This window comes from Corylus avellana, chromosome 5 (genome assembly GCF_965113065.1).
Source record: "Corylus avellana chromosome 5, dhCorAvel1.hap1.2, whole genome shotgun sequence".
Classification (NCBI taxonomy): Eukaryota; Viridiplantae; Streptophyta; class Magnoliopsida; order Fagales; family Betulaceae; genus Corylus; species Corylus avellana.
The window spans coordinates 17,646,419-17,666,859 of record NC_142494.1 but is presented as its reverse complement, the minus strand read 5'-3'; the positions used below and the strand labels follow the sequence as shown (position 1 = coordinate 17,666,859).

The 20,441-nt window shown below is 38.5% G+C and overlaps 1 protein-coding gene across 1 annotated transcript; it reads right to left on the bottom strand.

Moving 5' to 3' along the window:
• Positions 1–2,391: 2,391 nt before the first annotated feature.
• LOC132181372 (uncharacterized) lies at positions 2,392–19,066 on the bottom strand. Its single transcript, XM_059594565.2, has 7 exons — positions 18,847–19,066; positions 10,772–10,919; positions 8,167–8,358; positions 5,848–5,976; positions 5,367–5,536; positions 3,425–3,555; positions 2,392–2,803 (listed from the first exon to the last, which is right to left on the bottom strand). Exons 1-7 carry the CDS (start codon positions 19,061–19,063, stop codon positions 2,723–2,725), a joined length of 1,068 nt encoding a protein of 355 aa, XP_059450548.2. The 5' UTR covers positions 19,064–19,066; the 3' UTR covers positions 2,392–2,722.
• Positions 19,067–20,441: the final 1,375 nt, after the last annotated feature.

Genomic DNA, 20,441 nt, shown 5'->3' with positions numbered 1-20,441 from the left:
TATTTATCCCTTCTATTTGCTGTTTTTCTTGCGCCGAACGCATGGACATCAGCACCTTGCGCAAGCTCATGCCAATCGGCGGGTAAGTTGATTCGAACTCAAAATCCCAAAATTCGACGAGGATCTAGAACCGACAAATTTCTGGATTGGGTGTTGGCTGTTGAAGAGGTTTTTGAATTCAACGGGGTGCCCGATGAACAACAAGTCTCTTTGGTGGTACATACATTCCAAGGAAGAGTTGGTGCGTGGTGGCAACAACTGAAGAGAACTAGAAAGCGGGAAGGCAAATTGAAGATCAATAGTTGGGAGAAACTATTGAAATATATGCGCATCGCTTTCTTATCCCATAGTTATACCATGGGCCAGAAGTCACAAAATTGGAGACAAGGGTCTATGGCTGCGACAAAGAAAATAGAAAATTCTTACAAAAAAAAGGTGTTTAGGGAAACATGGAGTGAGGCGAAGAGTCCACGACAGGCCAATTGGGCCCTTACTTGCCAACCACAAATCCATAAACCGAATCCATATTCTGTGGAGGAGGAAAAAGAATCTGTGGATGAAGAGTTTCAGGAGTCCGAATTCATTGATGAAGAGTTCAGACATGAAGATGTTGAAGATCCTTCGCAAGGATTTGTGGATTGGGATTCCCCACCAACCTATGATGACGATGTCAATGAGGAAGAACCGAGTGAAGGACATTTGGCATCTGACCTAGAGGACGAGTACGAAGAGGATGGATTTTCTCCCATGCTTGACGGCCTCTACCCCGAAGAGGATGACCAAGAGGAAGAATACAAAGAAGATGGTTTTTCTCCCATGTTTGGCGGCCTCTACCTCGAAGATGATCAATTGGAAGAAGAAGAGCCCACGGGTGACATCGACAATTATGAAGAGGTTGATGAAGACCTTTCAGGTGAAGTGTCTAATTTTAATGGTGAAGAGGTTGATTATGTTGATTTCCTTGGTGTTGAGGATATTTTAAATTCTCCGAACGAAGATTATGGTGAGTTTTATGCGGATGAGGAAAATTATATGTTCACAAGGGAAACAATGGTTGACCCGTCATGGAGTATCTTCATGGCACATGAGAGGGAGAAAGAACGAGAGAAGAAGAGCAAATCTAAAGTATTGCCAAGTGGTGTGTGGGCTTTCATGACAACTTTCAAGGTATTTCGATGATGAGAAGCGTCACGTTTATTTTGGGATGTTGCCTTGTTTTGATCTTGAGGAAGGGCGAGTGGAATGAGTTGACTGGACATCCGAAGGACCGTGGAAAAGACAGTCCGAATTCGAGGGCGAATTCTCTCCAACCTCGGGAGGATGATGTAGATTGGAATTCAAGGCTTATCTTATCTTATCTTTTAGTCTTTTATTAGGTTTTTTTGTTAGTCGTTTATTCTATCTTATCTTTTAGTCTTTATTTGAATTAGATTTCTTTGTTAGTCTTTTATTTAGTTTAGTTGTCTTTCGTAGACTTCTAAATTAACTTTATTTCATAGTTATTTTAGGGCTAGGAGTTTTGGGCTATAAATATATGCTTATAGCCTTTAACAATTCAGTTTATGATTATTATTGAGTTTGTTTAATAAGAATTACTCAGAGTTGAGTTTCTTTGTGTTTTTTCTTAAATCATAGATAGAATCTATAGTTTTTAAGAAGATTTCTTTGATTCTTGTAATAGTCTCACAATCTTAAAAATATTTGTCCCTTCTACTTGCTGTTTTTCTTGTTCACCATAGTCCTACACTGCATCACTTTTCCATTTAGGTTTTGTTGGAGTGCTCACCCCATCATGGTTGTACAATCCCTTGTAACCCTTTTCTCCCGTTTACTGAATAAAAATAAATAAAATAAAATAAAAGTCTATACTTCCTTAAACTACGATAAATCAAGGGCAAGAAAAGCCAAGCAAGAGGATTGACATGATGAGGTCTAAAAAAAGAAAAAGAGATGACAAGGTCTTTATCAACTATGGCATATGGCCTACATTCATCAAATGAATGACATTGTGCCCAAAACACGTCTCAAATAATAAAAATAAATTTTATTAAAATTACAAAATCTCAAAAATTTGAATTCTGCAGAGCATTATTCCAACCAATGATGACGTCAGTTTGTCAAATTTGGTCATCCAAGCAAACAAAATACAAGCTGCTTGTGCACAATAGGAAGCATATATACTGCATTGGAGCAGCTTTGTTCCATTCATCATTTCTTTGTTGTGAGCAAGTGTTTGTACGAGCAGAAGAAAAGTTTCATGCTACCATATTAGGCAACACTAAATAATGCTATTTAGTAAACTGCTATACGATTGCCAAAAACCTGAGATAACATAACAATAAAAATAAATCATTGATTTTTTTTTAAAAGCGCTAATCTAAGAGCTAATTTTTACTGTCGCGTCATTCAAATTGTACGACAGTTATATAGTAGTCTACTAAATAACATTACTCTGCAACAATTACGATAGATCTTACCAAAAACAAAAGGAAAACTAGGGGCAACAAAACAAAGCACACACTGGGCTTCTATCATAATTCCAACTATTTTGTATAACACACCTGAAATTAACAACAAAGACGATTTAAAAAAAAAAAAAAAAAAAAACACCAACCAGCACAAGGCTAGTATGTATTGATTTCTTATTTTGACGATGCTAACTACCCTTCCAACTCTTGTTTGGCAACTGTACAAGTAACGAGCTGTTCCCAATCATCAATGGTTAGCTTCTATAATTTTCGTTATAAGATTCTTTCATCAAGAAACTCCAAGCTAGAAGTGCTGCCCCAACTGCAGGCTCCACCTGGTGATGATTCAAAAAGGCCCACACAAAAATCGTAATAAATATCACCAATAGACACATTACATGTACTCCGAGCTACCAAATTTCATTTGAAGGCACATGTTTTGAACATCGATTAAAACTATCAAAGTTAATGCACTGGTGCAGTCTTTCATCGGCACAAGTTATTCATTAATATCTTATGAAAGTAATGCTAGAAACCAAACTTTTATCCCAAGGATTGATCCAAAGGTTGATTGGCAGCGTCACATCAGCATAGTGAGATAGCAGTAGAATAAAAATGTGGTTTCTAGCATTGCTCTATCTGATAAATATGAAAAAACAAATCAACTTCACCAATCCTGGTATTCAATCTCTATTACAAGTGTAATTAGGAGCATATTTGAGCACTTCAGAGACTAGGAATTGGATTCAGTAGTTGCTACTGTGGTTAAATGCTAAATTTAGTTTCAGAAGATTTTCAGCTACTTATAGGTTCTGTTCTTGGGCTAATATTTGTAGCTAGGCTAAGTCAAATTAGTATCACTTAAAAGTGGCTAAAAAGAAGCAATGCTGTACTGGAAAAATGCATGTTGATCAGTCCAGATTACTGCTACTCAGATGAATGTGAAATATGCTTACCTTGGGCCTAATTGATTGCACCCCAGGGTAGTCCTTGGAGACGTAGTTTATGACTTCCTTTCCTATATCCCACCTCTTTTTTGCTTCAAGAACGCCACCAACCATTACGAGAGGAAAAGAATCTGTCCCATCTGCAGCAATTTTTTTTTTTTCCCCATTAACATAATAAAATTAGCACGACACATTCAAGACAGAAAAACTAAAAGGCAAAGGCTTTTGTGAGAAACACTTCCCTACCTTTTTTTTTTTTTTTTTAATAAGTAATTCAATTTCATTAGAAAGTAGAAAGATCGCAACTCAAGTACACTTAGAATATACAAGAGAGACATCCACTTAGGGGAGGAAAAAGAACACAAATTAAAAAATTTCAAAAAAAATTTAAAAAGCGAGAACTACTTGTATCAATCATCCACCCATAAAGGGTTTTGAACAAAATATCTTTTAACTACCACTGTTATCACTCAATCTTCAAAGTTTCAGTAGTTGCGTTCTCTCCAAATACACCACATCACACAAAAGGGAGCCCATTCTCCTCCAAGCTTTAAATTGCAGTGACTACAAAATTGGGCTCTCCAACTTGCCAATAACTCTATCACCCGTTTGGGCATTACCCACTCTATCTCAAAAAGATGAAAAACTAAAACCCACGTGTCTCTAGCTACTTCACAATGGAGCAAAAGATGATCAATGAACTTCCTGCTCTTCTACACATGCAACACCAATCCATCAATATGACTTACATTTTTCTTAAATTATCAAAGGTCAAGGATTCTCCCTAAAGCTGCCGTCCAAACAAAGAAAACCACCCTCAAAGGTGCATTGCTTCTCTAAGTGCTCTTCCATGGGAAATAATAACAAGCAGAGAAGCGTATGATAAGTAGATCTAACCTCAAATATCCGCCTTTTGGAAGGGGACCAACAAATCCTATACTCATCTCCTTGTCTCAGCCCAATTGAGTACAAAACGTTGAAGAATGAGGTGACAAGCTACATCTTCCAATCATGCACGGCTTTGATGAAGGTAACATTCTACTGACAGGTGTCGTTTGAAAACTGCACCTGGTCTACAACCGAGGCTTCCTTAAAGCGTGCAACGCTAAACAACACCAAGAAAGCTTCCTTCAAAGTCACATCTCTAGCCCACACATTAAGCCACTTCCTCCTAATGTTTTTTTGACACTAATAGTAGTGGTAAAACTGGCCCAAAAAGAAAATGGAAAAACTGAAAGGGAAAGGGTAGGGTGGTGACAGGCGGAAACTAAAATTTAAATCAATAGGTTCATATGCCTGAAGGCTATCTCAGATCTAAAAATACACAACCAAATTTACGCATGCAAGTGTATGGAAAAAATTATTTTGCTATAAATATATACTTTTTGCATCCAACTTATTTTTAAAAAGCATATCAACACATTTATTGTCAATTTAAGTTGTGATAGCAGTCATGGAAGTGGCCATGTAAAGGATGTTACAAAATGAATCATAGCTGTGATATTTTTAGGACACAAGCGTACACCTTAAAGAAATCTCAACTTTATTTCCAAATCAAGTTTGGCTTATTATCAATCTTACAGACCTACACTCATTCATAAAAAAATGACTAATTATGCGCTACGATTCATTCTTCACAGAAGAATATAGGGCCCAAAATGAGGTTGGGTTAGCTAATGTGACACAGACGTAGTTTTGTAGTGGTCAAGGTAAGCTAGAAAACCATTATATAGCAAGATTACTTACTGGTACAGGACAGCATTCAAATGAATGAGTTATACTAATTTTTGAAGTAGTGATTTACTACAAATGTTGAATAGTTAAATGCTTTAAGAGGTCAAGCATCATGCCTATATTATATGACCATACAAACAAGGAAGAAAAAGAGAGAATATAAAAGAAAAAAGATTTTTTTTCTTCTATTTTTCAGTTGTAGTTGGATATTTCAGACCTTTCCCACACAAGCCAAGTCTTTGAACAACAGCTTTCACACTTGAAGCCAACTCTTGGACTGAATCTACCAATATCTTATTTGCAACTTCATCACCTGCCTCTGCACAAGATACAACAACTGGAACAAGTGCTGCAATGCGAGCCCATGATGGATCTGCGTAGGTCCACCTAGATTACATTTGAGAGAAAAAAATCGTGAACCCATATCCATTCAATCATGTCCATGATATTCATTCTATATCAACTTATCATGTCAATTAGAGTTCAAATATATATAAAAATAAAAAATAAAAAAATAAAAAAAACCTGACAAATCAATTTTTTCAGTTGATAAATAAATTTGGTTGAGGATGCCAACGGGTGTAACCCAAGCAGACAACTTGCATACAAGAGAAAATCACACATGAGGATCCCAAAATGCTGACTAGTAACTTCAAACACATATGTTATATGACAATTAAAAGTTTTTGGACAGCTACCCAATGAGTTCATCCGCTGAAGAAAGGCCAAGTGTCTGTAGGATACTACTTGTAAGCATTGTATGTGGACCACGACCATCATGAGACCTTATAATCGCGGTTAATGCCTGTGCAGCTATTCCGTATCCACTGCAAGCAAATGATCCCGTCAATCAAGACTGCAACATGAAATATATAAGGGCAATAGTAAAATAGATCCTTCCTCAATAAGCACATCAAGAGAACTTTCTCATTGTTGTTATATATAGGAGAACATATTACTGGGAAAAAAGCGTTTCTTATGAGTTATGTTAAATCAACCACTTATCCCCAAAATTTAAGCTAATAGCACTCTCCCACACGTGTCAGCTCAAATAGGCCCAACAAATGAATTATTTAATTGAAATTAGAGGTAAACTATAGAGTCAAAGTTCAAATTCAGGACCTCTGGCTCTGATACTATGTTAATTCACCATTTTTCCCAAAAGCTTAAACTGATAGAAAATATTAAATTTAATTAATACTTTAACAAGTTGAACAATAGATTTTTAGTCAAATTAGATACTAGGGAAAACAGTTTGTTTGTCAACTTTTTTAGGAGAGAATAAATGTGAAGAGCATAATGATAATAATGGAAGCCTCTAACAGTGAGTTTATAGACATGGGTAAAAATCAAGGAGAAAGAACAACTTATTCCTGGGACGTCAAAGAAAGCATCATCAAGAGACATAACTTGGAAGTTAGTAAAGGTCACATGCTTCTCTCTTTCCTTTCCAGCCATTTTATTATTTTACATGCCACATGGCTCAGAAGATCTAGTCACAGGAATCTTAGGAAAAAAGACAGGATTAATTATGTGCAAAAGTACCTGACTACACAGGTGAAGAGTGAATGGTTTATGCTCGAAGGTGCAACATTGACAAGAAGAACAACCAAAACAACACAAGTCGAGATACCAAAAAAGTAAGAAATATGGAACTAGATAGCATCAATTCATGTGACATGCAATCATGGATTTTCAGAGCGCTTAGCCAAATGTCTATGTGGGTTCCTTTATAAAAGGCTACTCTTCATCTTGAAGACCTTCAGACAGTTTCAATATAACTAAATTATTTAATTTTAAACCAAAGTTAATGACAAGATATTTTGCAAGTGTTTTGAAGTTATTTAATTGTGAAACTTACATTTTTCTACTATTGTCACGAAAGTTTTAAAGAAAACTATGGCACAAACAACGATATGAGCTCAAACTTCTTTGACTCAAAAGGAAAAGCCAGAACACTTTGATGCCCCCAAAGGAAAAATGTAAATTTCTTGTAGAACATGTGAAAAGTATACGAGTGAAAGTGATGAATACACAACTAATTTGATTTTTTGCAAGGTTTATTACTGATTAACAGACTGATACTAACATCCAATAATTGCATCCAACAAGGAAGAAAACTTAGAAGGAGAAGTCAAACAAACCATTATACAATAAAAATAATGTAAAAATTATTTAAGAAAATTACTTAAATAAAATAATATAATTTATTCACATGATTATTAAAATTCCGGACAAAGCCCAAAGAAAACCTCTGAAATTATTTGATCATTGGACCTTGGAGATATAATAGTTTCAAATGAATCTCTCTGCAAAGATCTTTCATCTCACGCATAATCAAGTTCTCTAATGAATATTAATCTGATGATGAATAGAGATTTTATATCATTATAGTATTATTGCAATATATAGAGGAAGCCCCAAAATAGGAAACTGTGCTGTTTCTTTCTGTTCTTTTTTCTATAGATTGCAGACACAACCCCGTTAAGACATTTTCCTAAACTCTTCTGCAATGAAACAACATGATGCTTTTCAACAGCAAACTCAGACATCTATCGACTGTAGAACAAAAAATTATCAACAAGTAAAACCACCTGAGAGAGAGCCTGATATGCCCATATAACTATGCCTTGCTGAAAAAATAAAACTGCATCATACAGGTATAAAGAGAAATTGCTTTAGCTATAAATATTTTTTTTTTTTTTTTTTTTTTTTTTTCACATAGCTTACAGCCTTACATCTACATTTTTAGGTTGGGAATGTTCAGTCCAAGGATCTAACTCCAAGAGAGACTTTAGAATACGAAATCCTCTAAATAAAGAAAAACATCGTGCTTTACAGTGTGAGTGCGAGCTCAACATACTCAACAAATTCTCATGAGAAAAACAATTATAGCTAAACAATATGGCTATCCTATCTTTCTCCACAGTTTCCACAAAGTAAAACGGGATCGTCTTGAGAGAGGGAGAGTGTGCACAGGGAAAAGAAACAAAAAAGATCAGCCAAAAAGGCTATACCTTCCCCAATCACCTAAGGTGGGTCCTGCACCAGCAGCCCGAGCTTCCTTGCCCTCTTCGGTGAATCCATAAGCAATGGTCCCTGTGCCAGCAATTAAAACACATCCATGAAGCTTTCCCATAGTTCCACTTGCTAGAGCTGCTATAGCATCATTCTGAATGTAAAGTCGTACATGGCTGGGGAATATATCCCTGTTTACATGGGACAAAACATATTCAGACTAACAAGATATCAAATAGATAGTCATGTGTAAGGGAGAAGGAAAAGCTATTTTGGTACCATTGACAACAAAAACTAAATTCATTAAAGCTAAAGCAGCATCATGCACATTTCAAATACAGTGTAAGCAGGGTGCTCTGATGAACAAGGAGCAGCTTCTGCCATAACTGCTTCTACCACTCAACGATGTTGAAACATTCTAACATCACTTGTACACAAGTTATACAGCTAAGGACTTAACTAAAAAATGGTCTATTCTCCCACAACCCCTCTCCCTCCAACAGCAAAAAAAATAAAACAAAATTAAATTAAATTAAATTAAAAAAAGGATGACAAACATGAAATGGATGAGGACCATTCCAAAATCACTTGTACACAAGTTATACAACTAAGAACTTTACTGGACACCTTCGAATCTAAAAAATGGTCTATTCTCCCTCAACCCCTCTCCCTCCAACCGCCAAAAAAAATTAAATTAAATTATAAAAAAGGATGATAAACATGAAATGGATAAGGACCAATATTCAATAGGTTAGCAAACAAATCTCCTAACATCTTCCACTCAGATTTTCGTAATAATATAAACTAACCTATAACAATGCGCGGGATTCTTCATTATAATTTAATTATAAAATTTAAAAGCATTATCATCGTCCTTTTTTCATTATAGGTTAAAAACGCATTTCTATTGTACATTTAATGCAATCAAATAAATCCTCTCACCTCAAGTTCAATGCTTAATTAACTCTACGGTGTTTTGAAAGTGTTTATATTCCTTTTCTATACAACAATCAAATAAGTTTTTACCTTTTTTTGCTTTCAAAAGTAGAAAAATTACTTCCAAAACGTGTCTGAAAATTTGAATAAATCACACAAACAAAAAATAAATCACATAAAACATTCAAATGAATTAAAATGAATTAAATCACATAAAACATTCAAATGAAAAAAGTCAGAAAAAAAAAATGCAAGAGGAAAACTTGAATTCTGCTTAATCAAAGCATGAATAGAAAATTAGCAAGAATCTCTTATATTGTTGGTGTGATACCTATTAGATTGCAATAAAAATAAAAGTCAAAATTATGAACATTTGAAAAAAATAATAATAATAATAGAGCAAAATAAACAAAATCTTTTCATGAATACAAAATAAAACAAAAATTTTCACTCTTAACATTTAACGCAATCAAATTAATCATCTCACATTAAGTTCAATGCTTAATTATCTCGCATTTTATAAAATTTGTATTTGTAGTTATAAAATCACATTTAGAAAGTTGTATAGTTGTTCTCCGATTTCTTCTTCTTCTTCTTTTTTTTTTTTTTTTTTTTTTTTTTTTTTCTAAAAAAAAAAAAACACAAAAATCCTATATGATTATTTTTTTTTTCTATATATGGGTTTTAAGGGTTTTTAAGTAACGTATCAACACTTGATTCTATATACTACGATTTTTTTTATATATGATTTTCTTTTAAAATCTTATATATGGGTTTTTTTCTTCTATAAATGAGATTCTATATATGGGTTTTTAACCAACGTATTAATACATATAACTTTTGATTCTATATAAAGGTTTTTGAGTAAACTTATTAATATTTATTAAATAGACCAGTTCAATTTTAGTTAAAGCCGGTTCACTCACTAAAAAATATGGGTTCGCGTCACATGTCGCAATTTTAAGGCACTTCTAAGGAGGTTTCAACTTTTATATATATAGATGATAAGATTTAAGGTTCAACAAACCAACACATATTGCTCCATGGTCCAATCCCCTTTACAAATACAAAACATACATTCTCCCATCCAATTTTGACAAAACATTTTTAGATCATATATTTAGGTTTTAAAGTTCAAGGATCCAACATATATGTGCTCCACCAACCCCGTCCTGTCCTATAATGCAACAAGCCTTTGTTGCAATGAAAAAGAATGGGATGAATAGGCACATTTCTTTCTTTCTATTTTCCCTTTTTTTTTTTTTTGCTGACCAGATTAACCAACAATAGCCTCAAACTATCCAACTATAAAATGGGAAAAAAAAATATTAGGAGATTCTGAAATAGTTAAGCACTTTGTTGCAATGAAAAATAATGGGATGAACAGACACGTTACATGAGTTAGGGACATTGTATCTTACTGACCAGATTAAGCAACAAAGTCAGTGAGGCAAACTGGCCAACTAAAATTTTTTAAAAAGAACAAATAAATCTTGTTTTAAATTTATTTTTGAGTTAGGGACATTGTATCTTACTTGACCAGATTAAGCAACAATAGTCAGTGAGGCAAACTAGCCAACTAAATTTTTTAAAAAAGAACAAATAAATCGTGTTTTAAATTTGCAACAAGTTGGTGAAAGATGCAAAATATACTTTTATGGAGCACACCTAAGCCAAGCTAAAATTCTTTGCTGATCCAAGGGATGGTTAACACCAGATACAGCTAGACAAATGGCTCGAACTGCAGATCGATTTGAACCTGACTTTGAAAGTGCATCTGCCATAACTTGCTCCAAAGTTTCCCTCGCTGCAGTTTCTGTACAAAAAAGAAACTATCTGATAATCCTAACCATACAATAATGTTTCATCATAAATATTGTTAATTACAAGACTTGATCTCATCACATGTTGAAGAGTTCCTTTATTGGAAATAAATATAATTTGTTCAGCAGCAGAAAGGGGAATGAAGCAAATGTACATGGGAAGTATACGAAACTTACTAACCCCTAAGGAGCTAAGGTATTAGTGATTTAAAAGTCCAAATTGAGACTAAATCAGAAGAGTTATCATCTGTATATGGCCATTTAAGCCACACGAACCACATCAGGCATAAGAGCCAAGAAAGATATAGCAATGCGAAAAAGTATAAAAAACTAATGACAAATAAGAACTCATTATTCTAAAATTTGCTGGAAAGCCAAAACACCTTTTTAAACTTGAACCAAAGAAACAAAAATTGAGAAATAGTTGCTAGATTTTAGCGACCAAACGGTCAATGACCGCTGGTTCCAATGCACTTCCTCCCCATACCAAATGAGGTGGATGTGAGATCATCGGTTCAAATTGGGTACAGGTGTAGCTACCAAATAACAAAGAGAGAATAACACCCAAACCAAGGTTCTGCACCCTAGGTGACAAAAATAATAAGTATGACATAAACCAAAACTAAAAAGGAAAATCTTTTTTGGATGAATAATAATTTTATTGAAAGAAAAGGGCAAAGCCCTTGTACATGAAAAGAATACAAGAGAACCAACGCCCTATAAGCTTCTACACCCTAAAAAATTAACTAGTCTACTAGATCTGAAGAGGAGAAGTTAAAAACATGTACAACAACCCAATCCAAAAGAGATCTAAAAATAAGAGGCTTTTAAAGAAAGTACGTTGGACTCGCAATCCTCAAAAAGGCATTGATTCCTTTCTCTTCAAACGCTCCACATTATAAGAAAGGAGGAATAACTTTCCAGATGACTCCTTTGGCATGTCCTTACCCCTGGACCTTCCAATAATGAAGCAACTTGAGGATGTTGAAAGGCATAGCCCAAGAAACCCCAAATAAGTTGAGAATCAAGTTCCAAAGATCACTAGTGTACTTGCAATGAATGAGAAAGTGATTTCTTTTTGCATAGGCAACATTAAGTTTTTTTTGATAAGTAATAACCAGTCTTATTAAAAGCGTAAGGCGCTCCAAAGTACACCGGAAATATACAATAGGATCACCTAACTAGAAAGGGAAAAATGAACAAGAAAATCATCGTAACTAATCGACACCGGAAAGATATGCACAATAGTCCAAAGGTATAAAGTATGAAAACAAGAGGATAAAATGTCTTCCAAGGATCCCTCCAAGGTACCTTTCGGCAAAGGTTGGGTGTCCTAACCTTCGTCTGGAGGAAAGGAGAAAAGGATTCGTAGGGTATATTTTTGTGAGCATTCAGTGTTCGTCGTGGTTGGTGGAAACGATGGAAGCGGCGATTCAGGCTCAGGTGAAGGAAGAAATCGCCAAATCTTACCATGAGGGTGATAAGGCCACGATGGTCCACGGGGGAGGTAATAAGGCCGGAAGGTTCTTGGAGGTATCGGTGTTGGCTGAGGGTGGTCGTAAGGGAGTCATTTGGCTTCCGAAGGGACGCTTTGGGAGGGGCTGGCGGCATTTTGCGGGAGAGCTTCGGCAACTGTTGGCGGCCCAGTTCAAGTTGTCCGGTATGGCGGAGCTTGGGGTTCCATGTTCGGCGGGGCTTCTCATGGATGTTCCTTCTTTGGGGGTCGATTCCGGGAGGTCTTTCGTGGATGTACTTCGATCTTGTCCGAGCGTCGAGGCGAGAGCAGTAGAGTACCCGATGTCTCTCGATTTGTTTCCAGGGTCGTCTTGTTTGGAATCGGAGTATGACGGTATTGGGTTGCGTTCTGCCGTGGATTGCTCTGCGTTGGAGTGCTTGCCTACTCCTTGGGCGGAGGCGGCTGGGTCTGTGAGTTCGAGGAAGAAGAAGAAGGGTAAGATCGGTATTAGTGGGTTGTTGAGGCTTCTAGGGCAAATCCAACGTAAGTTGGACCGGATCCGTGCTGGGGTTGTCTCGAAGCCCAATCGCAGGAGAAAAAGGGTTCGTATTTTGGGCCTAACCAATTCTGTTTTGGGTTGCGTTTCCAGGTTGGTCTCTGAAATGGGATCGGGTCAAAATTTGGATCCGGTTCAATACTTGGATCCGGATCATAACTCAGATCCAGTCCAAAACTTGGTTCCGGGTTCGGAGCTGGGTTCGAATCTAAATTTTGTCTCAATTTCTTTACCTTTGGAGCTTGTTTCTGCGTGTGCGTCGCTTTTGGTGCCTTCTCCGAGGCTTCCTCTGGTCTTTAAAGAGGTTTTGGAGCCGTTGGCTAGGTCTTCTTTGAGTTTGCAGGTTACCGGTTTGGATTCCGGCGATGGGTCTTCCCCGGCAGAGTTCCCTCTCTTCGGTGCGAGTTTTGGGCGAGAATGTTGGGTCTGCCGGTGACGGGTCCTCTCAAGGGGCTGTTTCTACCCCTTCTGTGGAGGATTTACTGGCGAGCCCTTTGCGCAGGGACTGGGAGGTTTCTTTTTCTTCGGTACCTGAAGCCCGCTTGGGTGCGACTGTGTCTTCAGAGCTTTCTGATTCGGTGCGTCTTTCTATTCTCAAAGAGGCCTTCTCTGTTCCTTGGGAGGTGGACTCTCCGGCGAGCCCTCTTTGCAGGGATAGGGAGGTTCCTTTTTCGGGGGGGTAGGAATCTTAGGTTGTTCGTCCTTCTTCTCCGGCGAAAGGTTTGATTCGTCGTGTTTGGTCCGAGAGCTGTCTCTCCCTCTCTGGTGATGTTGAAGGAATCTTCCTTGTCTTCTAAGGGAAAGGACCCTGTTCCGGTATCCTCTTTGCCGGTGGAGGTTCCATTAGGCTCTACTGTCTCGCCTACCTTTGGGGTGGCTGAGCTGGGTCTTCATTCCCCTGCTGCTACCTCCTTGCTCTCGTCTCAGGTCTGCACCTCTCTCTTGACTACTTCCCTTTCCGATGGGGCGGGCTGAGATGGGTAGGAGTCTTAGCCGTTCTTTTCCTCGCATGACAGAGAGTGGTACTCCCATTTATTCCTCTATATCCACGTCCCAACTGTGCTAATACCCGGAGGGTGAAGGAAAAAGTCGCAAAGTAACTGCATAAGAACAAGGACCTGCTTGCCGAGGTTGTGGTTGATTCTTCGGTGGAAGGGAAGGAGGGCTATTCCGATAGGGGGCTTGATGCGATGAATCTCGCTCCCGTTGTGGGGTTGTCTTGGGGAGGTGAAGACAAAAAACTTCAGGACCTCTTTTCCGTCATTGAAAAGAGGGAGCCCGTGGTTGAAGCTTCTGCTCCTAAGGTTAAGGGGATAAGGGAGCTCAAAAATCTGGATTGCTCCATCTCTCCGGTGAATGGCCAGCGTCAGCGAGGATTTTTGGGGTTGAAAAATGCTTTTTCATTTCCCCCTAATGTGCACTAGGTTTCCCCCTGAGGTGCACTAGGGCTTTTCTTGGGTGTTTGGTTGGGTCCCTTGTATACCTTGTGCTCTTAGAGGTTTTTCTGGGTTTTTGGTTTGTTAGGGTGTTTGGTTGGGTTCCTTTGTATACATTATTGTGTACTTAGAGGCGCTTTGCGCTTTTTTGATATATACTACATTACTTATCAAAAAAAAAAAAAAGGATCCCTCCAAGTCTTCAAAGCATCTATTATTTCTCTCCCTCCATAGACACCAAAAAAAGCAAGTAGGCACCATCTTCCAGACCACAGCACTCCCCCTACTCCCCATAGACCACCAACAGGCGAGCAAATCGGAAACCCATCTCGGCATCACCCAAGACAACCCAAACCAACCAAAAAAGGCACTCCACAAAGCATAAGCTACCTCACAATGAAGAAGAAGATGATCTACCGTCTCCTCACTTCTCTTGCACATACAACATCAGTTCATCACAATCACATGTCACTTCCTGAGGGTCAGAATTTTGCCCAAAGCCGCCGACCACACAAAAAAGATCACCCTCGGAGGAGCTTGTGTTCGCCACACACTCTTCCAAGGGAATCTCCTCCTTCAGTACAAGCCAAAGAAGCAAAGAGAAGTTGACATTGAAACGGCCTCTTTTGGAGGAGGTCCACCACAATCTATCTGCACACCCTTGTCTCACTCGGGCAGAGTGCAACACCTGAAAAAAGGAGGCAAATACATCCACCTCCCAATCATGAGCCTCTTCAGAAAAACTAGCATTCCACTAATTGGATCCACCCAACACCTCCAAATTAGCCGCAGTTGAGGCATCCTTCGCACAAGCAATACTGAATAAACCTGGGAAAGCTATCTTGAGAGCCGTATCTCCACACCACCAATCATGCCAAAAACTAACCCTAGTCCAACCCCCACCTCAAATCGCGTAAAGCCTTTGAAAGTGTCCCAACCTTTCCTAATATTCTTCCATAACCCCTCCCCAAAAGCTCCTCTAGGCTCAAAAGAGCACCACCCTCCCCTTAAACTTCCATACTTTGCATCTACCACAACTCTCCACCAAGCATCTCTCTCCGAACCATAACGCCACAACCATTTCCCCAGCAGAGCGCAATTGAACACTCTTAAGTTTCTAATACCCAACCCGCCCTCCTTAGTCGGAGTGCAAACCTTCGACCACTTCACCAAGTGGTACTTGAACTCTTCACCAAACAGACCCCTTAAGAAATTACGCTGTATCTTCTCAATACGCTTGGCAACACCAACTTACAAGAGAGAAACCCCGCCTTCTCAAATTATCAACCATGCGGATTCTACGCTTTGTTGTTGTCCTTAAGAAGAAAACAATGCAAGGAGGGGCCTTGATCTTCCAAATACTTTTTCAACGGAACGAACAATGCCCTCCAGTTTATAGCATTTTTAGTAGCTCCTCACTTTGAAAATGTGTCTACTAGTTGGAGTCCACAACATACTATCCACTTCTCATGGATGGGTTTTTGCAAAGTATAACAAATTGAGAAAGGATTCAAGGAATTCAAGCTCCCAATCCTAGACTGCCCTAATGAAACTCATATTCCAGTAAATAGAGGAGGCATCCAAGTAGTCTGACACCAAGGCCTCTTTGTTACGGGATATTGAATAAAGTTTTCGGAATGCGTACTTCAGAGCCACTTCTTTGACCACACATCATGACAAGCGAATGTGGGATCCGTCCCCAACCTTGAAGGAGACAAGGTTGGAGAAAGACCCTCCAGCCATTTAAAATATTCCTACAAAGACACCCTGTAGCTTCCTATGAACAACAACCCCCTCTCTAGACCCATACTTCTCAACAATCAGCTGTCTACATAAAGAATTCTCCTCTTGCGCAAACCTCCATAGCCATTTACCAAGAAAAGTTTTATTGACCAACATGAGATTTTTTACTCTCAACCCTCCTTAGTCTCTTTGAAGATGCTTCAATCACCTAGCAATGCCTGCTAGTAATGGGAAGAGGGATAAGAAATACGTAGGTGGACTAGATAAGGTGCTCTTGATACGAGCAAGGCACCCTTCCTTAGACAAGTAGATATTCTTCCAACTAGCCAAACTTTTTCCATTTTCTCCAATACCCCATCCCAAATGGTTTTTGATTTTAAAACAAAAAATTTAAATTTTTTTTAAAAAAAAAAGCACCTAGAGGGAGATCCAAATATTTTAGGGGAAGAAACGAGATGCTGCAACTGAGAATATTGGCCAATTCTTCTTTATGCAGTACCTTCCATACTGTTACTAACTCAGATTTCCGGAGGTTGACCTTCAAGCCCGAAATAGCCTAGAAGAAAGGAGAATGTGACCCAAATTGTGGATTTGATTGCGATCCGCATCACAAATAATAAGTGTATCATCTGCAAACAGGTGGGATATTTCCAAGTGCAACGTTATGGATGTCTACCCAATAACCTAAAAAATAATGCCCAACCATCACTCTGGAGAACATACTACTAAGAACGTCCATGACAATCACAAAAAGAAGGGTCGAGAGAGGATCCTCTTGGCGAAGGCCCCAAGAACTACCAAAGAAACCATGCAGGCTACCATTAAAACCAAAACCACAATGCCTCATAAGGTAGGAAAGGAACTCCCAATTAACTTGGTCATAAGCCTTTTCCAGGTCTAGCTTGAAAATAATGCATGGATTTCCTCATCTCAACCTACTATCCAAGAACTCATTAGCCATAAGAATTGAGTCTAGAATTTGTCTCCCCACTATAAAAGGATTCTGACTGTTCAAAATGACCGCTCCTAACACATGTTTCAATATAGAAGCAAGTACTTTCGCCATGATTTTATAAACACTCCCCACCATGCTGATCGCTTTGAAATCCCTAACTTCTAGTTGTCCGGTCTTCTCAGGAATGAGAGCAACAAAGGTGGCATTGAGACTCTTCTCGAAAATCCCATGTTCATGGAAGTTATAAAATTCTAGCATGAGATCATCCTTCACTATAGCCCAACAAGATCGGAAAAAAGCAATAGAGAAGCCATTAGAGCCTGGCGCTTTGTCACCATCCATACTAAGCATTGCCTGAAGAACTTCATGCTCTTGAAACGGTCTCTCCAACCAATTTGCTTTTGTGGAATCTAAACAGGTGAACTTCAAGCCATCTAATTTGGGCGCCAAGGAACAACGGTGCAGCAATATACGGACCTCGGGCCAGGGGGGCTAAGACCTACTCCATGCCCTAAGTACCCCAAAATCGGTGGTCCCAACTAGTCACTTGATGGCCAACACTTAGAAGCAAACCCAATTGGAAATAAAGACTAGATGCCCAACGCCCAACTAGTTGGACTAGCCGGCCATGGGAATGAGGGGCTACTGGAGTACCTAGATACCGAAGGGTCCGTTAGCCCAAAAAGAGGCCCTTTGGGCCCAAGTAAGCCTATGATTTTGGTCCACCACAGGTCTAACTTGAGGCATAGACTCACTAAGAGCATGTTTGAGATTGTATTTGAGAAATAGAGCTTTTAAGTCAAAAAACACTTTTTGGCAAAAGCTTCATTTTTAAGCTTTTGCCAAAAGTGCGTTTTTATCATTTTTAAAGTAAAAAAGTCAAATAAGTACTTTTGAAATTTTTTACCAAACACGCCAACTTCTGTTTAGCACAACTTTTTATATACTAAAAATACTTTTTAAACTCTTTAACGCAATCCCAAACAGGCCCTAAGTGTAGGCACAATGGATCCCTTTCACCCCACACATGCGCTCAAACGGTTGTGGCTGAACAAGGAAAAATGCATGACTTTTATTACCTTACCTATCTAACATCAAGTCACTGAGGAAAGAGTCGATGGGGGAGCTCACTCAAGGAAAGCAATTCAAGAGGATCAACCGCCTTCCATTCTAGTTGCTCACCTCCGGCACTCACCATACTAAATCCATTTACCAATTGAGGATGGGAACTACTCTATGAAAAGTAGAAATATCAATGTCACATGCATACACATTCTTCCTCTCTCGCTCTTTTCATTCAGTTTTCTTTAAGACACCTTATTGACTTAGGCATCGGAGGCTTTCCACTGGCCCCTTCCGGTTGGCATCGCCCCGATAGTCTTCCTCGCCAATCCGACAGTTCAGAAAATTTACTGTATCAACATACAGCAACAAACTCGAAGTAGAAGATTCATCCACCTTTTGTATGCAGAGAGGCTATGACATTATTCTATTGAATAAGACTTGGCCAGTGACGGATTGTTTTATATTAAATATGAATTAAATGATTAAATTTATTACTTAAATAATACTAATAATAATTAATTTTATTATATTAAATAATTAAATTCAATATTTTCTATTCATTTCAGCTTCGTTTAAGTTTGAGATAACACAAGTGTTGATTTAAATGATGATTTAGGGTAGTCTGTTATCAGAGAGAGAAAGAATAAAAACAAAGAAAAAGGCACAAATACTCCAGACAGAAAAAATGGAAGGAAAGTGAAGAATATACCGCCGACACTGTTGTGGTTGGAGCAGCCGGCGACGGCGCGAGCAAGAACAGGAAGAGGGTCGGGGGGGAGAGAGTGAGAGAAGGGAATGAGGGGCATGCATATGCACACAGTCGAGGTGGTGCCACCGTCCACTCCCAACACTACCTCTGTCGCGGTCTGATTGGCCGGCATTTCGTGCTCGAAATCCCAGATTTCCCCATTCCTCTGTCTCTTCATCACTCGCTCGCACCCGGTGGCCAATCAGACGCTCTCCTCTTTGGTTTGGCTTGGCTCCCCCCAAAGAGAGAAGAAAAAATTGAGCCAGGACAAAAGGGACAAGCAGGGAGGAGACAACAGCTGCGAGTCACAATTTTGCTTTACATATTAAAGAAAGACCTGCGAGAGAGAGAGAGAGAGAGAGAGGTGTTTGGTTGGGATTCGGACGGCAAATGGGTCAAACGCAAGACGATGAAGACTGGACGGACTGGACCCTTTGGAATGCAATTTTTATATTCACCCCATTTTTCTTCATATAAAATATTAAAATGCTGGTCGTGTCTGTCGTGGGACTCCTTTGTAAACAACCTGGTCTTGCCATCTTTGTTGTATATTGGTAACTCTAAGTTGTCGTCTTTACGCTAACTTTGATGCGCATCCCATTATATATATATATAAGAGTGATGATGCAGCCTAATTCGGACCACCAATGCCTGCAAAAGAGTGTACGTAAGCATACCGTCTCGGGCAGATGTCATTAGGGTGTAATAACTCATAAAATCTTCAAAGGATTAATTAATTTATAACTTTCTTAGCCAAATTTGATAGATTTGAATTGTTTTCTCGTTGGAATTCTAATGGCTGAGTTTTGGGGTTTCTAGAACGCATTAAAAGGACAAGTTTTCCTTTTCCCGTTTACTCTATTGGGCAATTAACTTTTCCTTCTCTTCGGCTTCCAACTTCAATACATCTTTTCTTCTTTTTCTCTTCAAACTGGATACCCTTTGCTTTCCACCGAACTCCTTCCCTTTTTCTTTGTAAATTCTATTGCGTCTATGTGTTAAAACATAGAGAACAAAACCATTTTTTTTTGCTTCCATATCCAAATACACCACAAAATGGCCTCCCTTATCTTTCTCTATACCATTAAAATATTATCTCTTTACAATACAAGTTTTCTATCTACCTTAACTTTTTTTACAAAATTTCAACACAATCTCTAATGAAAGACAAAAGCAAGGAGGAGAAAAAAATATTTTGTGTTAAAATAATAAATAGGGCAGCTATAGTAAAGCTAAAGTGTTTTTCAATACATTTGGTAGCACTGCAACATTCCCAATGTTTCGAAAAGCAACAAAAAAAAATATTGCATGTGACTTTTTATGAATTTTTTTTTAGATTTTCCCTATATTTAGGGAAGTTGCTGCTAGTACTCTTACCGGGTAATCCCTAGATCTTGAGCCTCTTGTCAAGGTTGGTTCCCCTTTGCTAGTAGTGTTTCCTGGCCTTTCCTCGCTCATTGAGCTCACCCTTCCTACTCTTCAATTTTTATCTTGCCTACTCTTGAAATGGTGAATAGACTAACAATGTCGACTTGGAGTCCTTAGGATCGAAGGAA

Bases quoted from the DNA above. Each gene is read 5' to 3' on its own strand.
- LOC132181372 (XM_059594565.2), bottom strand. From the start codon at position 19,063: ATGAAGAGACAGAGGAATGGGGAAATCTGGGATTTCGAGCACGAAATG. The intron at 10,920-18,846 runs GTATATTCTTCA...TTTTTTGTACAG, and splicing joins CAACCACAACAGTGTCGGCG to AAACTGCAGCGAGGGAAACT. The intron at 2,804-3,424 runs GTAAGCATATTT...AATCATCACCAG, and splicing joins TGCAATCAATTAGGCCCAAG to GTGGAGCCTGCAGTTGGGGC.